The sequence below is a fragment of the Mustela lutreola genome, chromosome 4 (assembly GCF_030435805.1).
Source record: "Mustela lutreola isolate mMusLut2 chromosome 4, mMusLut2.pri, whole genome shotgun sequence".
Taxonomy (NCBI): domain Eukaryota; kingdom Metazoa; phylum Chordata; class Mammalia; order Carnivora; family Mustelidae; genus Mustela; species Mustela lutreola.
The window spans coordinates 41,260,244-41,284,465 of record NC_081293.1 but is presented as its reverse complement, the minus strand read 5'-3'; the positions used below and the strand labels follow the sequence as shown (position 1 = coordinate 41,284,465).

Below are 24,222 nucleotides of genomic sequence, written 5' to 3'. Positions count from 1 at the left end.
CATAAATTAATGAAGAGGAGAGAAGATGAAAACCCCCCCCCAAAAAAAAGAGGGTCGCCTGGGTGGCTCAGTGGGTTAAGCTGCTGCCTTTGGCTCAGGTCATGATCTCAGGGTTCTGGGATTGAGCCCCACATCAGGCTCTCTGCTCAGCAGGGAGCCTGCTTCTCCCTCTGTCTGCCTGCCTCTATTCCTACTTGTGATCTCTTGTCTGTCAAATAAGAAAATAAAATCTTAAAAACAAAAACAAAAACAAAAGATAGCATATGTAAGGGCCTCATTAGAAGTTCAGAAGAAAAACTTAAGATAGGATGAGGAACTCAAGAAATCTTCCCTCATGATACAAGTTTGGAGAGGGAAGCAGCAGCTTCTGTAGGAAAGGTACAATGCCTCATTCAGTTCCTTTTTCTCTGTCTCTCCTAAGGATCAAACACATAAGCTGGGAAAGGGGCAGCAAACCCTATTATCCACAAAGCACAGGTTTAAGACACAATAACATTGGGAATTAGGAGGGGAGAAATCATCCTTTGCTCAGCCTATAACATATCCTCTACCCTAAAGAAAGGACAGGTAATTAAGGGCACCATCTCAAGAACCAAGTAGACCTGCCCCTGCCTACAACTGATACTGAACAAGGACAAGAAAGAATGTACTCCCACCCCCGACTGGTTAGCAAGTAGCATAATTACAAATAAGAGCACTCTATTGCTGGGGAATAAACAAGGTTAGGGACAGGATCCTTCTCTGAGGTGCAGGTGTAATGGGGAGATTTAAGCAAAGGGTAGACATTGAAATAAAAACTGTGGTGTTTTCCATTCTATGCACAAGGTAACAATACAGGAATTTGAAGCTGGTGATACACTAAGAGTAAGAACAGCAACATTAAAACCCAAACCCTGCTCAAGTCCTAACTAAATAGATTCAACTCATCAGACTGATGAGTTGACTGCCTACAAAATGAAGAGGTATGTCTATTCTTATTTACCTCAGGCTCAAAACACAAGACACCCAGATTTCAATGAAGAAATTATATGCACACTAAAAAGCAAGTAAAAGGGGGAAAAAAGGTCAAGCAATAAAGCAATAAAAAGAACCAGACAGAGATATGACATAAATGTTAAAACTATCAGACAATAGAGTTGAGGGTCCAAATTCAACACCCCAAAAAACAGATAATCAAGTCAAAAAATGGGCAGAATACATGAGCAGACACTTCTACAAAGAAGACATACAAATGGCTAACAGACACATGAAAAAGTATTCATCCTCATTAGCCATAAGAGAAATTCAAATCAAAACCACAGTGAGATACCACCTCACACCAGTTAGAATGGCAAAAATTGACAAGACAAGAAACAACAAATGTCGGAGAAGTTATAGAGAAAGGGAACCCCCTTATACTGTTGGTGGAAAGGAAAATCGGTGCAGCCACTTTGAAAAGTGTGGAGTCCCCCCCCCCCAAAATTAAAAATACAGCTACCCTATGACCCAACAATTGCACTTCTGGGTATTTACCCCAAAGATAGAGATGTAGTGAAAAGAAGGGGCACATGCACCCCAATGTTTATAGCCACAATGTCCACAATAGCCAAACTGTGGAAGGAGCCAAGATGCCCTTCAACAGATGTATGGATAAAGAAGATGTGGTCCATAGATACAATGGTTATAATGGATAGATACAATACATAGATACAATGGAATATTACTCAGCCATCAGAAAAGCCATCAAATCAAAAATTTGAATATCCAAATTTCCATCAACATGGATGCTGAGTGAAATTAAGTGAAGCAGAGAAAGTCAATTATCATATGGTTTCACTTATTTGTGGAACATAAGGAATAGCATGGAGGACATTAGGAGAAGGAAGGGGAAAATGAATGGAGAGAAATTGGAGTGGAAGATGAACCATGAGAGACTCTGGACTCTGGAAAACAAACAGAGGGTTTTAGAAGGGAGGGAGGTAGGGGGGTGGGTTAGACTGGTGATGGGTATTAAGGAGGGCATGGATTACATGGAGCACTGGGTGTTATATGTAAACAATGAATCATGGAACACTACATCAAAAACTAATGATGTACTCTATGGTGACTAACATAATAAAAAAATCTATCAGACAATTTTAAATAACTAAGATCAAAGCTAAAGGCTTCAGTGGAAAAGTGGACAACATGCATAAACAAATGGGAAATTTCATCAGAGATAAGGAAACCACAAAAATCCATGCAGAAATCCTAAAAATGAAAAACATTAAAATAGAAATAAAGAATGCTATCAATGGGCTTATCTATAGGCTTGATACAGAAAAGAAAAGGAATCCACAAACTTAAAAATAGGTCAATAGGCATTACTCAAACTGAAAGAGAAAAAGAGTCAGGGAAGGCACAGAAAACAAATACTGAGAGTTCATTAACAGCACACCTGCACCATAAGAAATGTTCAAGGAAAATCTTCAGGCAGAAAGAATATATCAAAGAACAGGAAGCTAGATCTTCACACAGAAATAAAGAGTTCTAAATATTCCATAAATGTAGCTAAATATAAAATTCATTTTTTCCCTTTATTTTCACTTCTCTGGAGGGTAACTGGCTACCTAAAACAAAAACAGTATATATGTATTTCATGATTACTGTTATGTAAAAATAAAATGTTTTATTGTTATGTAAAATTAAAATGTTTGACAATAATCACACAAAAATGGATGGGAGAAATTAGGGAGACACTATTGGACGGTCCTTATACAACACGTGAAGTGATATAATGTTACTTGAAGATAGAAAAAACAGACTGTGAGAAATTAAAGATGTATATTATAAATCCTAGGGTGACCAAAACAACATTTTTATTTTTATTTTTTTAAGAGAACATTTTTAAAAGAGGTATAATTAATAAGCCAATTGGGAAAATAAAATGTAATTACAAAATAATCCAAAAGAAGTAAAAAAAAAAAGGAAAAAAGATAAAGAAATATAAACTGAAAACAATTAGCATGATGATAGAGTTAAAAGATGGTAGATATAAACACAAGCAGTCTATATATACCCTAATTTAAAAAAAAAAAAAAAAACAGAAATTGGGAGATTGGGTGAAAAAGCAAGACCCAACCAGGCAATGCCCACAAGAAACCACTTTATATACAAAAATGTAGGCAAGTTAAAAGTAAAGGGATGAAAAAATACATACAATGGGAGCACAAATCAAAAGAAGCTGGTGTGGCTACATTAATAGTAGGAAATATGCCAACAACAAAGTAGACTTCAGACCAAGAACATTACCAAGATTAAAAAGGTCATTACTGGAAAAAGGGGAATGAATAAGGGAAATGAGGAGAACTTTTAGAGCAATAAAACTATTCCATTTGACACTATAATGGTGGACACCTGTCATTACACATCTGTCCCAACCCACAGAATTTACAACACCAATAGTGAACCCTAATGTAAATTATGGATTCCGGGTGATAATATGTCAACGTAGATTCATCAGTTGTCACAAATATACCACTCTTTTGTGGGGAATACTGATGGTGGGGAGACTACGCATATGTGAAGGTAGTGAAGATATGGGAAATCTCTGTCCCCTCTGCTTAATTTTGCTGCAAACTTAAAACTTCTCTAAAAATTAAACCTATTTTTTAAAAAATAATTACTAATGATAAAGGGATCAATCACAGAGAAGACATAACAATGCTAAATGTGTATGCACTTAAAAGAATTCCAAAATACATGAAGTAAGAACTGACAGTCCTAAAATTAGAAAGAAAATTCACAATTATAACTGAAGACTTCACTCACAAATCAAATGGAACGAGTACACAGAAATTCGGGAAGGACAGAAAAAAACTGAACAACTTGATTTAACTGAACTTTATCAAACATTCTGTCCTACAACATTATAAAAATTCTTCTCAGCTGCACATGGAACCTTCACTAGATAGACCATATTCTAGGTCAAAAATCGTATTTTAACAAATTAAAAAGAATTAATATAAATTAAGCCCTTGGACCATACTGAGATTAAACTAAAAATCAATGACATATCTGGGTAATCTTCAAATATTAAGAAAGGCCAAAGCAGAGTTGCAAGCGGGCAAGCAGAAGGCAGTTGGAATGAGAGAATGGAGCAATGCCTAAATCAAAGGAACTTATTTCTTCAAACTCTTCTGGCAGCATTTCTGACAGTGAGGTTGACAAAAAGTTAAAGGGGAAAAAGCAAGTTACTCCAGAAAAACCTGTGAAGAACCAAAAGGCTGGTGAAATTTCAAGAGCCCTGCCATCCTCTAAGCAGAGCCACAATAGCAGAGATGGTAACATATTCCAGATTGGAAAAATGAGGTATGTCAGTGTTTGGGACTTTAAAGGGAAAGTCCTAATGATATTAGAGAATATTGGATGGATGCAGAAGACGAAATGAAACGTGGAAGAAAAGGTAATTCTTTGAATCCCAAGCAATGGAGCCAGCTGAAGGAACAGATTTCCGACATTGATACAGTACAAAAACCAAAAACCTGTAAAATTAAAGCCATATGAAACCTGTATTGTCCTATTGTTTTAATCTGTCTTTTTACATTGGCTTTTGTTTTCTAAACGTTCTTTCCCAAGCTATTGTGTATTTGGATTGCAGAACAATTTGTAAGATGAATACTTTTCTTTTACGTGCATTATTAAAAGTGTTGAGTGAAGCTAATTGTCAACTTTACTAAGGAGGATTGCTTTGTGCCTGCCACTTAGTGCAAATAAAATCAAGTAATAAAAAAAAGAGAGGGAGAGGGAAAGTTCAAAGTGTATTTCTACATAACCTATGGATCAAAGAAGTCGCAAGAGAAATTAGAGAATACTTAAAAAAAAATACAGAACTTAGAATAGATTTATGTTTATCAAAAAAATAGCAGGAAGTACAGAGGGTTCCCATATATCCCCTGCTATAGTTCCCCCTATTATTGACATTTTGTATGAGAATAGTACATTTGTTAGAGTTAACAAACCAATATTAATATGTTATTATTAACTGAAGTCCATATTTCATTCAGATTTTCTTAGGTTTTCCTTAATAGCCTTTTACTGTTCCAGGATCCCATCTAGGAGTCCTTACTGCCTTTAGCTCTCATGTCTCCTCAGGCTCCCCTGGCTGTGAAGCTTTCTCAGACTTTCCCTGTGTTTGATGACCTTGGCAGTTTGAGGAGTAATAATCAGATATATTCTGGGATGCCCCTCTACTGGAATTTGTTTGATGTTTTTCTCATGATAAGCCTGTGGTTATCAGTTTTGGGGAAGATCACAGAGGTAAAGTGCCATGTTCATCATAATATATCAAGGGTACCTACTATCAACATGACTGATTATTATTGATGTTGACCTTAATCACCTGCTATAGCTGTGTATCATGTTTCCCTACTATAAAGTTACTCTTTTTACCCCTCTTTCCATACTGTACTCTTTAGAAAAAAAATCTCTATGTACAACCCACACCTAAGGGGTGGGGAGTTTTGTTCCATTTACTTTAGAGTGGAATATCAACACAATTTATTTGAAATTCTTCTTCATGGGAGTTTTGCTCTTCTCCCCATTTATTTACATATTCAATTATTTGTTTATATTAGTATGGACTCACAGATATTTATTTTATATTTTGAGTTAAAATCCAATGCTACATTGCATAGGTGCTCAAAATTTTCCAGCTATGGCCAACTAAAATAAGAAAGTATTGTAAACTGAATGTAAATAAAAGCACATCAAAATCTCAGGAATATTGCTAAAGCAGTACTATTCACAGCAAAAGCTGTTGTATTAAATGCTTATATTAGAAGAAAGAACTTAGTGAAGAAATCAATCAAATCAATAGGAAAAATACTAAAAATAATAGTGAAATCAAAAGCTAGTTCATGGAAAAGATCAATAAAAAGTTAAATACCATGTGGTTTCACTCATAGGTGGAATTATATGGTTTCACTTATTTGTGGAGCATAACAAATAGCTTGGAGGACATGGGGAGATAGAGAGGAGAAGGAAGTTGGGGGAAATTGGAAGGGGAGGTGAATCATGAGAGACTATGGACTCTGAAAAACAATCTGAGGGTTTTGAAGGGGAAGGAGGGGTGGGAGGTCGGGGTGCCAAGTGGTGGGTATTATAGAGGGCACGGATTGCATGGAGCACCGGGTGTGGTGCAAAAATAATGAATACTGTTATGCTGAAAATAAATTATAAATAAATAAACAAATAAGAAACAAGACAAGGAAGTAAATAAGTAAAAATAACAAAACTCTTGAATGGAAAGCACAAACTGGTGGTGGCCAGAGGATGGAGGCTGAAATAGATGAAGGTGCTTAAGTGAAGGGGCAGAAGCTGGGAGGTTGGGGGAACCAGGTGGTGGGTATTAGAGAGGGCATGGATTGCATGGAGCACTGGTTGTGGTGCAAAAACAATGGATACTGTTACATTGAAAAGAAATAAAAAATTTAAAAATAAATAAATAAAAACAAAAATTAAATCACAAACAAAAAAAAAGAAGGAGAAGAAGAAGGACAAACTTCCAGGTACAAAACAAGTAAGTTATGGAGATAAAATGTAAGCATAAGGCATATAGTTCAATAAGACAATAATAACGTGTGGAGACAGTGACTATACTTATTGCTGTGAGCACTTAGTAATATACAGAACTGTTGAATCACTGTATTGTACACCAGAAACTAATATAACATTGTACATTAAGTATACTTCAATTAAAAATAATAAAAATAAATAAAGTAGCACTGAATTTAAAAATTTAATAAATCTCTAACCAAACTGATTAAAAAATAAAAGAGAAAAAGGACACTTTACCAAATCAAGAATAAAAGAGAGGGCATCAATTCAGATATTATAGATATTGGAAAGTTAATAAGGGAACATTATGAACAATTCTAGTTCCATAAATCAGACAACTTTTATGAATGAGACAAACTGCCAAAGCTCATCAAAAAGAGAGATTATCTAATAGTCCTTTATCAGTTAAAAACACTGAAGACTGCTATAAGCTGAGCTGTGTCCCCCTAGAATTTTATGTTGAAGTCCTAACCTCTAATAACCCAAAATACAACTATATCTGGAGATACGATTTTTAAACAGGTAATAAAATTAATGAGATTATTTGGGTGTACCCTAACCCAATATGACTAGTGTCCTTATGAAAAAAGATAATGGGATCCAGATACCACACAGAGAGAAGATGGCCATCTGCAAGCCAAGAAGAGAGGCCTCAGAAGAAATCAAAACTGCCAACACCTTGATCTTGGACTCTAGCCTTCAGAATTGTGAGAAAATAAATTTCTGTTGTGTAAGCCAATCAGTCACTAGTTTGACTAGCCAATCAGTCACTTTGTTATGAAAGCCCTAGAAAATGAATACAAATATGTATTTTTAAATTTTACAAACACATTCCAAGACCAGATGGTTTCACTGAATTCTACCAAACATTTAAGAGAGCAATAATAACAATTTTGTACAGACTCTTCCAGAATATAAAATAGGAGGAAACACTTCCAAACTAATTTTATGAGGGCAATTTTACCCAGACACCCAAACCAGCAAAAGATATCACAAAAACAAAAACCACAAATCAGACACATGAAAAAATGTTCATCATCACTAGCCCTCAGGGAGATTCAAATTAAAACCACATTGAGATATCACCTTACACCAGTTAGAATGTCCAAAATTAACAAAACAGGAAACAGCATGTGTTGGAGAGGATATGGAGAAAGGGGAACCCTCTTACACTGTTGGTGGGAATGCAAGTTGGTGCAGCCTCTTTAGAAAACAGTGTGGAGATTCCTCAAGAAATTAAAAATAGAGCTTCCCTATGACCCTGCTATTGCACTACTAGGTGTTTACCCCAAGGATACAGACGTCGTGAAAAGAAGGGCCATCTGTACCCCAATGTTTATAGCAGCAATGGTCACGGTCGCCAAACTATGGAAAGAACCAAGATGCCCTTCAACGAACAAATGGATAAGGAAGATGTGGTCCATATACACTATGGAGTATTATGCCTCCATCAGAAAGGATGAATACCCAACTTTTATAGCAACATGGATGGGACTGGAAGAGATTATGCTGAGTGAAATAAGTCAAGCAGAGAGAGTCAATTATCATATGGTTTCACTTATTTGTGGAGCATAACAAATATCATGGAGGACAAGGGGTGTTAGAGAGGAGAAGGGAGTTGGGGTAAATTGGAAGGGGAGGTGAATTTCAAGATCTATCATGAACATAAATGTAACAATTCTCAATAAAATGCTAGCAAATCAAATCAAACAACATATAAAAAGGATAATACACAAAGTTGGGCTTATCCCAGGAATACTAAGAAGGTTCAACATTTGAAAATCAACCACAGCAACTGACCATAACTCACCATATCAACAGACAAAAGAAGAAAACTATGTGATCATCTTGGCAGATACAGAAAAAGTACTAAAAAAAAAAAAAAAAAACCCTCAACATGCATTCATAATGAAAACTTTCAGGAAATTAAAACTGGAAAGAATTTCCTTAATATGACAAAAGATATCCACAAAAATCCTACAACTAACATTATACTTAATGATGAAAAACAAAATGTTTCCCCCCAAAATGAAGTCTGCTCTTTCTATTCTTATTCAACATTGTACCAAACGAAACGTCCCAGCTAGTGCAATAAGTTAAGAAAAAGAAATGAAAAACATATACATTAGAAAAGTTAAAAAATAAAACTGTGAAAAGAAGGGCCATCTGTACCCCAATGTTCATAGCAGCAATGGCCACAGTCGCCAAACTATGTAAAGAACCAAGATGCCCTTCAACGGACGAATGGATAAGGAAGATGTGGTCCATATACACTATGGAGTATTATGCCTCCATCAGAAAGGATGAATACTCAACTTTTGTAGCAACATGGACGGGACTGGAAGAGATTATGCTGAGTGAAATAAGTCAAGCAGAGAGAGTCAATTATCATATGGTTTCACTTATTTATGGAGTATAAGAAATAGCACAGAGGACATCGGGAGATGGAGAGGAGGAGGGAGTTGAGGGAAATTGGAGGGGGAGATTAACCATGAGAGACTGTGGACTCTGTAAAACAATCTGAGGGTTTTGAAGGGGTGGGGGATGGGCAGTTGGGTGAGCCTGGTGGTGGGTATTATAGATGGCACGGATTGCATGGAGCACTGGGTGTGGTGCATAAACAACAAATTCTGGAAGACTGAAAAGAAATTTAAAAAATAAAAAATTTATTTAAAAAAAACTGTGTCTATTCACAGATAACATTAGTGTCTACATAGGCGAATTCCAAAAAAGAATATACAAAACACCCCTAGAATTACAAGTGAATTTAATAGGTAAAAGGATACAAGAACAATGTAAAAAAACTAATCATATTCTTATATACCAGCAATGAATGACAGAAGTTAAAGTATTTTTTTTATTTTTTGTCAAGATTTTATTTATTTATTTGAGAGAGAAAGTGGGAGTAAGAGAAAGTGAGAAAGCCCAGAGGGAGAGGGAGAAGCAGACTCCCCATTGAGCAGAGAGCCTGATGCAGGGCCTGATCCCAGGACCCTAAGATCATGATCTCTGAGCCAAAGGCAGCCTCTTAACTGACTGAATCACCCAGGATCCCAAAAGTATTTTTAAAGTCCCCTTAATAATAGACCAAAACACAGAAGATACTTAGATAAAACCGTAACAAAATATGTACAAGATTTTTATGTTTAAAACTATGAAATGCTAATTACTGATGAAAGAAATCAAAGCAGGCCTAAACAGAGTGAGAAATGCTTCTGTAAGAGAACACAATAATGATCCCATTGAATTAGAAGTTGAGAATGCCACTAGGCCATTTTAGGTTCCTCATCCTTACTGAATTAACAGGCAAAGATGGGTTACTATATTGCTTGATACAACTAATTCTAATTATCAAGGGGAAATTGGGTTTCTGTGAAATAGTAGGGGTAAGAAGGAGTATGCCTAGAATGCCAGTGAACTAGACTGCCCTTACAGTGATTAAAGTCAATAGAAATCTATAATAATTAAATTTAGAGAAGACTGTTACTAGTTTAGACCTCTCAAGGATGAAGGTGTGTCACCCTACCAGACAAGGAACCACAACCAACTGCGGTGCTTGCTGAGGTCAAAGAGAATATAGAATGGGTAGAAGAAGGCAGTTCTACCAGATATAACCTTGCAACCTTGCATAAATGAGGACGTAATGGTTACGAGTAAATCTTCCTTATTCAATATAAATATCTGATTTTATATAGAGAGATATATATTTATCATATACATTTAAATTCATAATTTATCCAAATATTTTTGTTTTCTTTTACAGAATATTAAAGGGGAGTATTTATCAGCTGAAGAAGAAAGACATCACTCAAAGACCAAAATGGAGATTTTTTATATCCTTTTTTGAGGATAGGGTGAGAGTGTGTTTTCAGTTACCCATAGGTTAACTGTATGATCACAGATAGAAGAATTTTATTTGGAGATTAGGCATGGTTTAAAGAGATGTGTATGGGTGTCAAGTTAACAAAAGATGGACTGTGGTCACTTTGCAATATGTCAACACGGCTAGGCTAAACTACTTCTCCAAGAATTCTATTTCCCAAATGTTTCCAGTTAAGATGGTTGATAAGAGAGGTTCTTATGTCAGATTTTGGAAGGTGAAGCAATAGTCATTTTGTAATTCACACACACAATACCTGATCTCCAGACACACCTCATTCTTCACATAGAAGGAAAAACTTAGTATCATAAAATGCCGATATTTCCCAAATGAATATAAATGTCATGCCACTCTCATCTGAATTTCAAAAGGGTTTACGTGGGTATACATGCACCCCGATGTTTGTAGCAGCATTATCAACAAGAGCCAAATTATGGGAAGAGCCAAATGTATACCGACTGATGAATAGATGGAGAAGATGTGGTATACATACACACACACACAATGGAATGTTACTTGGCCATGTTAAAAAGAAAGAAATCTTGCCATCTGCAAGGAAGTGGATGGAGCTAGAGAAGATGATGCTAACAAAAATAAGTCAGTGAGTGAAAGACAAATACCGTATGATTTCACTCACATGTGGAATTTAAGAAACAAAACAAAAGAACATGGGAGGAGTAAAGGAGCAGCAAACCGAGAAGTAGACTCTTCACCATGTAAAACAAACTGAGGGTTATTGGAGGGAAGGTGGGGGCGGGGATGGGTTATATAGGTGATGGGATTAAGGAGAGCATTTCTTGTGATGTGCTGTGTTGTATGCAACTGATGAGTCACTAAATTCTACAACTGAAACAAATATTACACTGCATGTTAACTAACAAGAATTTAAATAAAAATTTGGGGAAAGAAAAAAACAAAAAAACAAAAGGGTTTACATGGGAATGAACAAAATAATTTAAAACGCCATATGTAGCAATAGCCCAAACAGCCTGTAAAATTTTTTGACTGAAGTATAATTGACATACAGTATCCTATTAGTTTTAGGAGTAGAGTGATTGGTGTCTTTATATATTATGAGATAATCCCCATAATAAGTCTATTTACCATCTGTCATCAAAGTTATTACAATATTATCACCTACATTCCCTATGCTTTATATTACATCCCATGATCTGTTTATTACTGGAAGTCTGCACCTCTTAATACCCTTTACATTCATTTTTCTTTTTTTAGAAATTAAGGGAAGATTTGTCTTTCTAGATATTACTTACAACCTCTATAATCGCAACAGAATAATATGTCCACAGGAACAAACAAGAAAATCAGTGGAAAAGTTTGGAGAACAGAAAAGGACCCAAACACTTTTGGGAATTTAATATGTGATAAACATATATTTAAATTTAATTGGGAAAGTGGCTTAGTGAATGGTGCTGGTTTAATTGTCTAGCCCATTTTCTACATGTCCACTATACTTAGCAATTAACAGCAGACAGATTAATGACCTAGGTAAAACTGAATGAATGAATGAGTGAATGAATGAATGGATGAATGAATGAAAATTCTGGGAGAAATTTAAGAGAGTATTTGCGCATTCTTCTAGTAAAGGAATTTCTAAACACTCTAGAAACCCACAATGGTTATGAAGGTTTTCTTTCTTAGGTATGGAGCAGGAGAAGAGTTTATATTTATCAGACAGACAAGATGTTAGGATTTCCAAAATGTAAAGAGTTCCTACAAAATAATAAGACAAAAATGGTAAAGGATACAAATATGCAAATGAAAGAGGCTAATAAACAAACAAGATACTCGTTCTCATTAGTCATCAGGACAATGTGAATTACAGTAACAAGGAACTGTTATTTTTAATTCATCAGATTGGCAAAAGCTGGGAAAAGGGCTATCTAGTGGTGATAAAAATATGGGAAATTGGGCCCTTCAAAACAGCTAGAGCAAGAATAAATTGCTCTAACCTCTGGAAAGGAGTCTGATATTATCTATTTAATACAAAATGAATATATACCTTGACTTATCAAGGGAATCTAACAACAACAAAAAAAAGCACTGGTACATAGGAAATATGTATAAGAATACATGTTACAGATTATTAATGGGAAAAAAATCAACTGGAGAATGGCTTAGGATAGGATTTCCAGAAGATGGAAAAGAATTCAGATTAAAAAAAAGCTTAGTATCTTGCTGAAGACTGAATGTGGCCTAATGTGAGAGCATGGAATTTCGGGAAGCCACAGATACTAGAGAGTTTGCAACACCCTTGCAGACTCAGTAGGCCTCCAACTGATGCTCAGAAAGAAAGAAAGAAAGAAAGAAAAAGAAATGACACAGCGTTGTGTCATTTGGAAGGAAATGGAAGGAATCCCTCAGTGGCAAAGGCTTAGAGAAGAGTTACTGCCACTGTGGAAAATGTAAAAAGTCCCATTTGGACCTACCGTCTCCCCAGAGAACAAAATCTTCAGCTGAAGGAGGACGAGCAGCAAACTGTTGTGCACAGATGAAGAACCAATGCAGTTAGAAATAGCTAAAGAAAAACACTCTCCTCCGGGAGGAAAGGCAGGAAACGTCCAGGACCCTATACCGATACTATCATCAGTGTCCTACCACTAAGCAAGGAACAGGAAATTCTCCCACAGTAAGCCTGCCAAAAATACAAAGCAGAATTGGAATGTCACAGCGAGGAGAGATAGCATCACGGACAAAACTCTCTCCCCTGAAAACCAGGAACAGAGAACTTACCAAAGGCTGAGTCTGGACTATGACCACAAAGAACTCTGCCCTCCTGTGCAGGCCAGCCAGTACCAGGCTACCACTAGAGCATGAGTGTGGGGAAGAGCCCTTCTGAACCACAGGTGCACCGGGAAGGCTTAAAGTAAGGGCAGAACAGGAAGGTGAAGAGAAACCCTCTAGCATTGCAGTTACCACCCTAGGCACAATTTAAATCTTGACACATTTTTAAGTCAAAAGTTCACATAGCCACGGTCGCCAAACTGTGGAAAGAACCAAGATGCCCTTCAACGGACGAATGGATAAGGAAGATGTGGTCCATATACACTATGGAGTATTATGCCTCCATCAGAAAGGATGAATACCCAACTTTTGTAGCAACGTGGACGGGACTGGAAGAGATTATGCTGAGTGAAATAAGTCAAACAGAGAGAGTCAATTATCATATGGTTTCACTTACTTGTGGAGCATAACAAATAGCATGGAGGATAAGGGGAGTTAGAGAGCAGAAGGGAGTTGGGGGAAATTGGAAGGGGAGGTGAACCATGAGAGACTATGGACTCTGAAAAACAATCTGAGGGGTCTGAAGGGATGGGAGGTGGGAGGCTGGGGGAACCAGGTGGTGGGTATTGGAGAGGGCACGGATTGCATGGAGCACTGGGTGTGGTGCAAAAACAATGAAGGAAAATAAATTATGCTGAAAATAAAATTAAAGAAAACAAAACAAAACAAACAAACAAACAAAAGTTCACGTAGGTAATGAAAGCAACACAAAACCAAAATCTAACCCATGTCCCAAACATGCTAAATCAAGAACCTACACTAATGGCCTAGCAGCGGAACAGGCATGACTATTTCCAGGCATAAATTCTACTTACCTCAATCTCTACTTTTCTACACCCCAAATCAACACCCTACCAAACTTTACAAGACATACAAGAAGCAGCAGCAGCAGTGACAAAAGACGTCAAAAAAAACCAAGGCAATTCTACAGGAAAAAACTTAGATATGACCCATGTGTTAAAATCATGAGAGAGGAAATTCTAAATAACTCTGACTAATATGTTTAAGCTCTTATGGAAAAAGTGGACAAACTATGAACAGATACGGAATTTGAACAGAGATGGAAACTAGAAGATAAAGTCAAATGTAAATTTTCTCACTAGAAAACTTTGTAAGATGGGCACCTCAGTCTGCCTTCAGCTCAGGTCCTGACCTCAGGGTCCTGGAATCAAGCCCCACATAGGGCTCCCTGCTCAGCCAGAAGCCTGCTTCTCCCACTGCCTCTGCCCCTCGCCCCCACTCATGCCGGCTTGCGAGTACACTGTCTCTCAAATAAATAAATAAATAAATACTCTGTAGGAAAGCTAAAGAATGTTTTCAAGTGGGCTTATTTATTAGTAGACTAACAAAGCTGAGGAAAGAGTAAATAAATTTGCAGATGAGTTGGTAAAAATTATCTTAAACAGAAACACAAAGAAAAAAGAGTAGGAGGAAAAAAGATAAAATGAATACAGGTACAGCCCCTTTGGAAAACAGTCTATCAGTTATAGACTTTTGACTCAGAAATCCCACCCCTAGATAGATTTACTTTAAAGAAATGGAAAAGTAGATTTACACAAAACCAGTATGTGAATGTTTGTAGTGCTTTTATACATAATTGTCAAAATGTGGAAACACCCAAATGTCCCTCAACTGCTGAATGGATAAACAAACTGGTATAGCCATACAATGGAATGCTATTTAGGAAAAAAAAAATTAAATACCAATAAAAACAACAGTAGAAACAAATACCAAGCACTGCTCCAAGTGAAAGAAGTGGCACATGAAAGGCACATATTTATGATTCTGTTTATATGACACTTCGGATAAGACAAAGCTAACAAGAACAAGATCAGATTACTGGTTGCCAGGCACTGGCAGTGGGGTGAGGGAAGACCGACGACAAAAGACGGACGACGAGAAAGATGAAGAATGAAGGAAACTCATCTTGATGGTGATGGTAGACCTTTGTCTATAACCTCACAGAACTGCATGCTGAAAGGATGAATTTTACCATATGTAAATTATACTTTAGTATTTAAAAAGTATTTTCTTGTAAACTATTTTTGTGTCAGACTGTATATTAATAATTAGAATGTGAGATTGCCCTAATTAGATTTGACATTTTCCAAATTTAAAAGTCATTAGAGAATATTTTGACACTCAATTTAATGTTGAAATGCATGTTCTCTATAATTCTCTTTTTTTTTTTAAAGATTTTATTTATTTATTCGACAGAGAGGGATCACAAGTAGGCAGAGAGGCTGGCAGAGAGAGAGGAGGAAGCAGGGTCCCTGCCCAGCAGAGAGCCCGATGCAGGGCTCGATTCCAGGACCCCGAGATCATGACCTGAGCCGAAGGCAGAGACTTAACTCACTGAGCCATCCAGGCACCCCAGGGTTTTTTGAAGTATGGGATTTCCCCTACCTCACACACAAATGTTACATATATAGAAATTTAAATGTTTTTATTTTATAATTTTTATAACTTATATATGTATAAATCTAGATATGTTCATGGTTATATTTCTGTTTACATTATATACAGATGTAAATACATATACACACAAAATTTTTAATATTCTTCAGTATTATGATTTATTTTTTATACACATCTGTATTTTCTTTTTTCCTTACAACATATGACTATGTGTTATCAAAAAATGTTCCTATTTTATTTATAAAGTATATACTGTGCAACAAATTAAAATTAAGAAAATGAGGAAGCAGATCATAATGCAAGTCTACAAAAATCTCTAATTCCTAGTATGAGAAAATATAAATAGCTCATTTTATTAAGCTGACATTGATATATTAAAATACTCAAAGAAAGGGAGAAATTTACCCTTACGAAGGTGGGGTGTGGAGCATTTTCTTCATTCTTAAAAAAAAAAAAAACCCTAGGAAACCTTGCTTTCCCCATCTAAAAAAGTTTTTCCCAGCTCTTTCCTGCATTCATATTAGAAATGTCTTCGTTCCTACCTCTGAAATACAGCCTCTTCAAGAATGTGCTAATAGCAATAGGATGAGGTCGTACCGGCAAGCTGAGGTGGGACAGTCCGGGACGGTCCAGGAAGCTCTTCATCCTCACTGCTCCACTTGTCTCTGAGAAACAAGCCACCCGTGGCCAGGGTGCCCTCACTCTCACTAGAAAAGAAATTTATGTATTTGCTTATGGTTTCAAAGAATATATACATTTATGAAAGACTCTCTGGTAATCTGTATTAATGAATGTGTTGACACCCATCTCCATTTTAGTTCAGCTATGTACTTCTGTCGTCTGCCCCTGGAGAGGGCCCACTTCCACAGAGATCATGCCCAAGTCCCAACGTCTGATCACAAACTCCATCCCTTCCCACATTTGCCTGGCTTGCAAATTAGGCATGTTGGATCAACTAACGTCCTTTACCTCAGCTACAGAAAGAAAGTACTGAGGCCACCGGGGTCTCTGATATCAACAGAAAGCCATCTGGAAAACACGGGCAGGTCTCAGTCCAGCTTCCTCTACCTTTCTTCCATGGTAGCTAATTCTGAACCACCATCCTCATGTAGACCCTATCTTAATTCTCTGCCTTCGTAAAAATGTAGCCCCTTCTCGACAATGAAAGCCAGAAAGCAAGAACACGTTCAACATACTTTTAAAAAAATGTGTGCTTAGTTACACCAACATTTTCAATTATTCCTTACTTTCTCCCTGATCAGAATTAATTCTTCCACATTCAACTCCAAGCCTTCTGTCTCCTAGACAATTTTTTCTAAAATTATCTTTTTCATATATATATATATATATATAATCTCCCCCATGTATGAATTCTTCCAAACGTAAGAATACTTGATTCCCCCGATCTTAAAAATGGAAACCCTTTTCAACTTTCTTTCAAACACTAGCCCTACTGTCTTCCTGTTCCTTTCCAGTTTCTCACTGCTCCATTTACTTGCTGCACTGTCATTTGCAACCCCACTTAACAGAAGCCTCTTAATGTGATTTCTGGTTCTAATCTCTGATGTCTAGAGAAAACTCTCCCTAAATTCAAATTTAATTCTACCCGCCCACCAGCTTCAGGAAAAATCCAGGCCCCTCACAGAAGTTTAAGTTAGTGGCAATCTGGCCCCTTCCTACTTTTTCATCGTCATGCCTACTAATCTCTTTTGTGCATCTTATGCTTTAACCAAATAAATGCCTTTCTTCTTTTGCTTCTGTGAGTCATTTCAAGTTTCTTATTCGTTCCTCTTCTCATCTTTTTTTTTTTTTTGGATTACTATAAATATCTAATTGTTGCCCATTTCTTGCCAGATATCATCCACCTTGCTACCCACAATCCTCTTCCTAGATGGGTAGACAGACATATGCATGAATACAACAAGAAAAATTCCACCTGTACTTCCTCCTAATGCTAACAAACTGACTAAAATATGCACTCCTTGGTTTCATGTATATCAAGCTCCTTTACACTCTGACCCACATTATATTTTTGGCTCTACCTCTTATCGTCCCAAGCTTCCTGGCATTCAAATTCACAGGTACCCTAGAGCTCTTAACACATAATAATTCTCACCATTAATAAGATATTTTCACAACTTATCTTTGTTTAAACCTCTCCCAGCTTGACATTTTCTTCCCTCCCTTTTCCCCTGCTAGATTTATACTTAAGATCCTAAATCCAAATAAATATCCTAAATATTTTTTATTCAAATAAAGTGGTGATAAACTCTCCCATCCATATTTCTGTCTTCTGTATTCACAATCCCTGGACTTTGGCTCTATAACAGTACTTATTATATCATATTTAAATTTGTCTTTTACATATCTGTTTCCCTAATTAAATTATAAACTAAAGGGCAAGAACTGTGTAATATTTTACATTTTAATACAATGCTTAGTATATAATTACCATCTAATAATTGGTATATACCATTAGTATATAATAGGATCTCAAATGTCTTTTGAACTATAATTTATTTGTTCATTTAATGCACTTTTGAAAGTTGCATATGCAAGTTTTAAACTATCTGCATTATTATACAGTGCTATTCCAGTCACTACAGCTAACATGACTTATAAATCTCTATATAGAAATATGGCTCATTAAGATGTTCTCTTCTTTGATATGATTTTGCATGTCACACCTAAATTTGAACATTTTTATAAGCATGAATGCTATTGTTTCTTTTGTTTTTCCTAATGGAAATTTACTTTTCTCTTGGTTCTTTAAATATTTTCATACATAGTACCAAGAATTCATCATCTAACAGTTCTATTGTTTCTAGCACATTATTTTCTTTCTTGGAAATCCATATAATTTCTAGTGGAATTAATTGTGTCCTGTGCTTTACTTTACCTCAAGCATAATGCCCTCTCCAAAGCTCCCAACACATTTACAAAGACTCTGGAAATGTATAATTGTTGAGTTGACTGAGAAATTAAACTCTTTAGGAATATCTTCTTCTTGTGTTAATACCATATTTATGAGGTCATAAATGCATCCTATTTCTAGCAAAATCAGGTTGTACTTACTACAAAGAATTATCTCTTGAGAAACTAATCAAACATTTGAGGGTTGTTTATTCATGGTCTCCACTGAGAGGGCTATGAGCATGAATGAACAGAAAGCTCACTAAATAAGTATATTGGTTATACCTTTCTGTAGCATCTTTAAAAAGATCATCATAATTACTGTGTTGGAAATTCTGAACAGGGAGTTTTACCTTCTCTGAGCCACCTGCATTTTCCAAAACCTACAGGAATAAGAATGAAAAGAAAATCATGGCTATGATTTTAGGAATGTGTAGTTTAAAAGAAATGTCTAGTTTCTATAGCTTCTTATGAAGAATCTTCAATAATAGAACTAAAACCACAGTCTGTGTGATTTCTACTTCTAGAAAATCACCTGAAATGTACTGCTCCCTATTAAATATTTTACAACCTGTCAAAACAAAAGAGCATAAAGTACTATGCACACACAAGTGAATTTTTATTGAATCACCCAAGTTATTTTCTAAAAGTTGATAAAAATAGGCTTCATTTTTTATCAAAAAAAATTATCACTGTAACCCAGAGAAGGCTCTTATCCTTGGTTTACTGTAAATACAAAATTCTTAGCACTGTATTTATCTTTATTTTAGTGCTTATGTAATCTAGTCCAGTAATCCATCTCTACCATGGGATTCCGTACTGCCCCATAGACTTCAGTCCATTCTGTTGCATTCAGAGTCTTCTATAATTAAAAAAAAAAAAATTGAGTATAATTAGGGGGGAAATCACATTAAAATAAAGATTCAGTAATTCTGCTTCAATTAATCCATTCATTTGATGATTCTTTTCTGAGGATCTAGTATGCACAGATACTGCTCTAAGTGCTGTGGATAAAACAATGAACAAGAGAGGCGTGTGTTCTGCTGCTGCAGAGCATGTGTTCTCATGAGGAGAAAAAAATACACAAGCAACCATACAAATTACAGCTGGTGATGTTAATGCAGTCACAGAGTATGGTGACATGTAACTGTCATGTACCTAAAAGACAAAAGGAAGAGCTAAGCAAAGAGAAAGGGAAGCATCCTCAGCAAAAGAAAACAGTCATGATTTCAGAGTTATGGGACTAAGTCTCACATCAGGCTCCACACTCAGTGGGGAGTCTGTAGGAGATTCACTCCCCACCCTGCCCCTCTTCCTGTTCTCTCTCTAAAATAAATAAATCTCTAAAAAGGTAAATAAATAAATTAGGGATAACTATGTTCTTCATTTATTAAGACTTAATATCCATTAGTGATATATCTATAACAATAAAATATTTTTAAATATTCTCAAAAAAAAGTAAATCATACCTATCCTTAGATTGACTCCTAAGTACTATTTTTTTATTAATTTCTTTTCAACGTAACAGTATTCTTTGTTTTTGCACCACAAGCAATACTCGATGCCATACGTGCCCTCCATAATACCCACAACCTGGCTCCCCCAACCTCTCACTCCCCACCCCTTCAAAACCCTCAGATTGTTTTTCAGAATCCATAGTCTCTCATGGTTCATCTCCCCTTCCAATTTCCCTCAACTGCTTTCTCCTCTCCATCTCCCCATGTCCTCCATGGTATTTGTTATGCTCCACAAATAAGTGAAACCATATGATAATTGACTCTCTCTGCTTGACTTATTTCACTCAGCATAATCTCTTCCAGTCCTGTCCATGTTGCTACAAAAGTTGGGTATTCCTCCCTTCTAATGAAGGAATAATACTCCATAGTGTATACATGGACCACATCTTTCTTATCCATTTGTCCATTTTAGGGCATCTTGGTTCTTTCCACAGTTTGGCGACCGTGGCCATTGCTGCTATGAACATTGGGGGTACAGATGGCCCTTCTTTTCACTACATCTGTATCTTTGGGGTAAATACCCAGTAGTGCAATTGCAGGGTCATAGGGAAGCTCTATTCTTAATTCTTAAGGAATCTCCACACTGTTTTCTAAAGTGGCTGCACCAACTTGCATTCCCATCAACAGCATAAGAGGGTTCCCCTTTCTCCACATCCTCTCCAACACATGTTGTTTCCTGTCTTGCTAATTTTGGCCATTCTAACCTGGTATAAGGTGGTATCTCAATGTGGTTTTAATTTGAATCTCCCTGATGGCTAGTGATGATGAATATTTTTTCATGTGTCTGATAGCCATTTGTATGTCTTCATTGAAGAAGTGTCTGTTTATGTCTTCTGCCCATTTTTTGACATGATTATCTGTTTTGCGTGTGTTGAGTTTGAGTTTTTCTTTTTAGATCCTGGATATCAACCTTTTGTCTGTACTGTCATTTACAAGTATCTTCTCCCATTCCGTGGGTTGCCTCTTTGTTTTGTTGACTGTTTCCTTTGCTGTGCAGAAGCTTTTGATCTTGATGAAGTCCCAAAAGTTCATCTTCGCTTTTGTTTCCTTTGCCTTTGGAGACATATCTTTTTTTTTTTTTTTTTTTTTTTTTTTTTTTTTTTTTTTATTTTTTATTTTTTATAAACATATATTTTTTATATACATATATTTTTATCCCCAGGTCTGTGAATCACCAGGTTTACACACTTCACAGCACTCACCAAATCACATACCCTCCCCAATGTCCATAATCCCACCCCCTTCTCCCCAACCCCCTCCCCCCGGCAACCCTCAGTTTGTTTTGTGAGATTAAGAGTCACTTATGGTTTGTCTCCCTCCCAATCCCATCTTGTTTCATTTATTCTTCTACCCACTTAAGCCTCCATGTTGCATCACCACTTCCTCATATCAGGGAGATCATATGATAGTTGTCTTTCTCTGCTTGACTTATTTCGCTAAGCATGATACGCTCTAGTTCCATCCATGTTGTTGCAAATGGCAAGATTTCATTTCTTTTGATGGCTGCATAGTATTCCATTGTGTATATATACCACATCTTCTTGATCCATTCATCTGTTGATGGACATCTAGGTTCTTTCCATAGTTTGGCTATTGTGGACATTGCTGCTATAAACATTCGGGTGCATGTGTCCCTTTGGATCACTACATTTGTATCTTTAGGGTAAATACCCAATAGTGCAATTGCTGGGTCATAGGGCAGTTCTATTTTCAACATTTTGAGGAACCTCCATGCTGTTTTCCAGAGTGGCTGCACCAGCTTGCATTCCCACCAACAGTGTAGGAGGGTTCCCCTTTCTCCGCATCCTCGCCAGCATCTGTCATTTCCTGACTTGTTGATTTTAGCCATTCTGACTGGTGTGAGGTGATATCTCATTGTGGTTTTGATTTGTATTTCCCTGATGCCGAGTGATATGGAGCACTTTTTCATGTGTCTGTTGGCCATCTGGATGTCTTCTTTGCAGAAATGTCTGTTCATGTCTTCTGCCCATTTCTTGATTGGATTATTTGTTCTTTGGGTGTTGAGTTTGCTAAGTTCTTTATAGATTCTGGACACTAGTCCTTTATCTGATATGTCGTTTGCAAATATCTTCTCCCATTCTGTCAGTTGTCTTTTGATTTTGTTAACTGTTTCCTTTGCTGTGCAAAAGCTTTTGATCTTGATGAAATCCCAGTAGTTCATTTTTTCCCTTGCTTCCCTTGCCTTTTGCGTTGTTCCTAGGAAGATGTTGCTGCGGCAGAGGTCGAAGAGGTTGCTGCCCGTGTTCTCCTCAAGGATTTTGATGGATTCCTTTCGTACATTGAGGTCCTTCATCCATTTTGAGTCTATTTTTGTGTGTGGTGTAAGGAAATGGTCCAATTTCATTTTTCTGCCTGTGGCTGTCCAATTTTCCCAGCACCATTTATTGAAAAGGCTGTCTTTTTTCCATTGGACATTCTTTCCTGCTTTGTCGAAGATTAGTTGACCATAGAGTTGAGGGTCTATTTCTGGGCTCTCTATTCTGTTCCATTGATCTATGTGTCTGTTTTTGTGCCAGTACCATGCTGTCTTGATGATGACAGCTTTGTAATAGAGCTTGAAGTCCGGAATTGTGATGCCACCAACGTTGGCTTTCTTTTTCAATATCCCTTTGGCTATTCGAGGTCTTTTCTGGTTCCATATAAATTTTAGAATTATTTGTTCCATTTCTTTGAAAAAGATGGATGGTACTTTGATAGGAATTGCATTAAATGTGTAGATTGCTTTAGGTAGCATAGACATTTTCACAATATTTATTCTTCCAATCCAGGAGCATGGAACATTTTTCCATTTCTTTGTGTCTTCCTCAATTTCTTTCATGAGTACTTTATAGTTTTCTGAGTATAGATTCTGTGTCTCTTTGGTTAGGTTTATTCCTAGGTATCTTATGGTTTTGGATGCAATTGTAAATGGGATTGACTCCTTAATATCTCTTTCTTCTGTCTTGCTGTTGGTGTAGAGAAATGCAACTGATTTCTGTGCATTGATTTTATATCCTGACACTTTACTGAATTCCTGTATAAGTTCTAGCAGTTTTGGAGTGGAGTCTTTTGGGTTTTCCACATATAGTATCATATCATCTGCGAAGAGTGATAATTTGACTTCTTCTTTGCCGATTTGGATGCCTTTAATTTCCTTTTGTTGTCTGATTGCTGAGGCTAGGACCTCTAGTACGATGTTGAATAGCAGTGGTGATAATGGACATCCCTGCCGTGTTCCTGACCTTAGCGGAAAAGCTTTCAGTTTTTCTCCATTGAGAATGATATTTGCGGTGGGTTTTTCATAGATGGCTTTGATGATATTGAGGTATGTGCCCTCTATCCCTACACTTTGAAGAGTTTTGATCAGGAAGGGATGTTGTACTTTGTCAAATGCTTTTTCAGCATCTATTGAGAGTATCATATGGTTCTTGTTCTTACTTTTATTGATGTGTTGTATCACATTGACTGATTTGCGGATGTTGAACCAACCTTGCAGCCCTGGAATAAATCCCACTTGGTCGTGGTGAATAATCTTTTTAATGTACTGTTGAATCCGATTGGCTAGTATTTTGTTGAGTATTTTCGCATCTGTGTTCATCAAGGATATCGGTCTATAGCTCTCTTTTTTGGTGGGATCCTTGTCTGGTTTTGGGATCAAGGTGATGCTGGCCTCATAAAATGAGTTTGGAAGTTTTCCTTCCATTTCTATTTTTTGGAACAGTTTCAGGAGAATAGGAATTAGTTCTTCTTTAAATGTTTGGTAGAATTCCCCCGGGAAGCCGTCTGGCCCTGGGCTTTTGTTTGTTTGGAGATTTTTAATGACTGTTTCAATCTCCTTACTGGTTATGGGTCTGTTCAGGCTTTCTATTTCTTCATGGTTCAGTTGTGGTAGTTTATATGTTTCTAGGAATGCATCCATTTCTTCCAGATTGTCAAATTTATTGCCGTAGAGTTGCTCATAGTATGTTCTTATAATAGTTTGTATTTCCTTGGTGTTAGTTGTGATCTCTCCTCTTTCATTCATTATTTTATTTATTTGGGTCCTTTCTCTTTTCTTTTTGATAAGTCGGGCCAGGGGTTTATCAATTTTATTAATTCTTTCAAAGAACCAGCTCC

The 24,222-nt window shown here is 36.6% G+C and overlaps 1 protein-coding gene and 1 pseudogene across 3 annotated transcripts in view; one reads left to right on the top strand and one right to left on the bottom strand.

Moving 5' to 3' along the window:
* The window catches only part of PTPN20 (protein tyrosine phosphatase non-receptor type 20), a 115,475-nt gene that overhangs the window by 39,599 nt on the left and 51,654 nt on the right, over positions 1-24,222 (bottom strand). Inside the window, exons 4-5 of one of the 3 annotated variants that reach the window (XM_059169670.1) lie at positions 18,875-18,972; positions 16,274-16,383 (exon numbers count right to left, since the gene is read on the bottom strand). In XM_059169670.1, coding sequence (XP_059025653.1) covers positions 16,274-16,383; positions 18,875-18,972 — 208 coding nt within the window. Of the gene's footprint in view, positions 1-16,273; positions 16,384-18,874; positions 18,973-24,222 lie in introns of those variants that run through there. The other 2 variants (XM_059169671.1, XM_059169672.1) reach the window with 2 other exon arrangements.
* Positions 4,116-4,524, top strand: LOC131830014 (activated RNA polymerase II transcriptional coactivator p15-like; annotated as a pseudogene).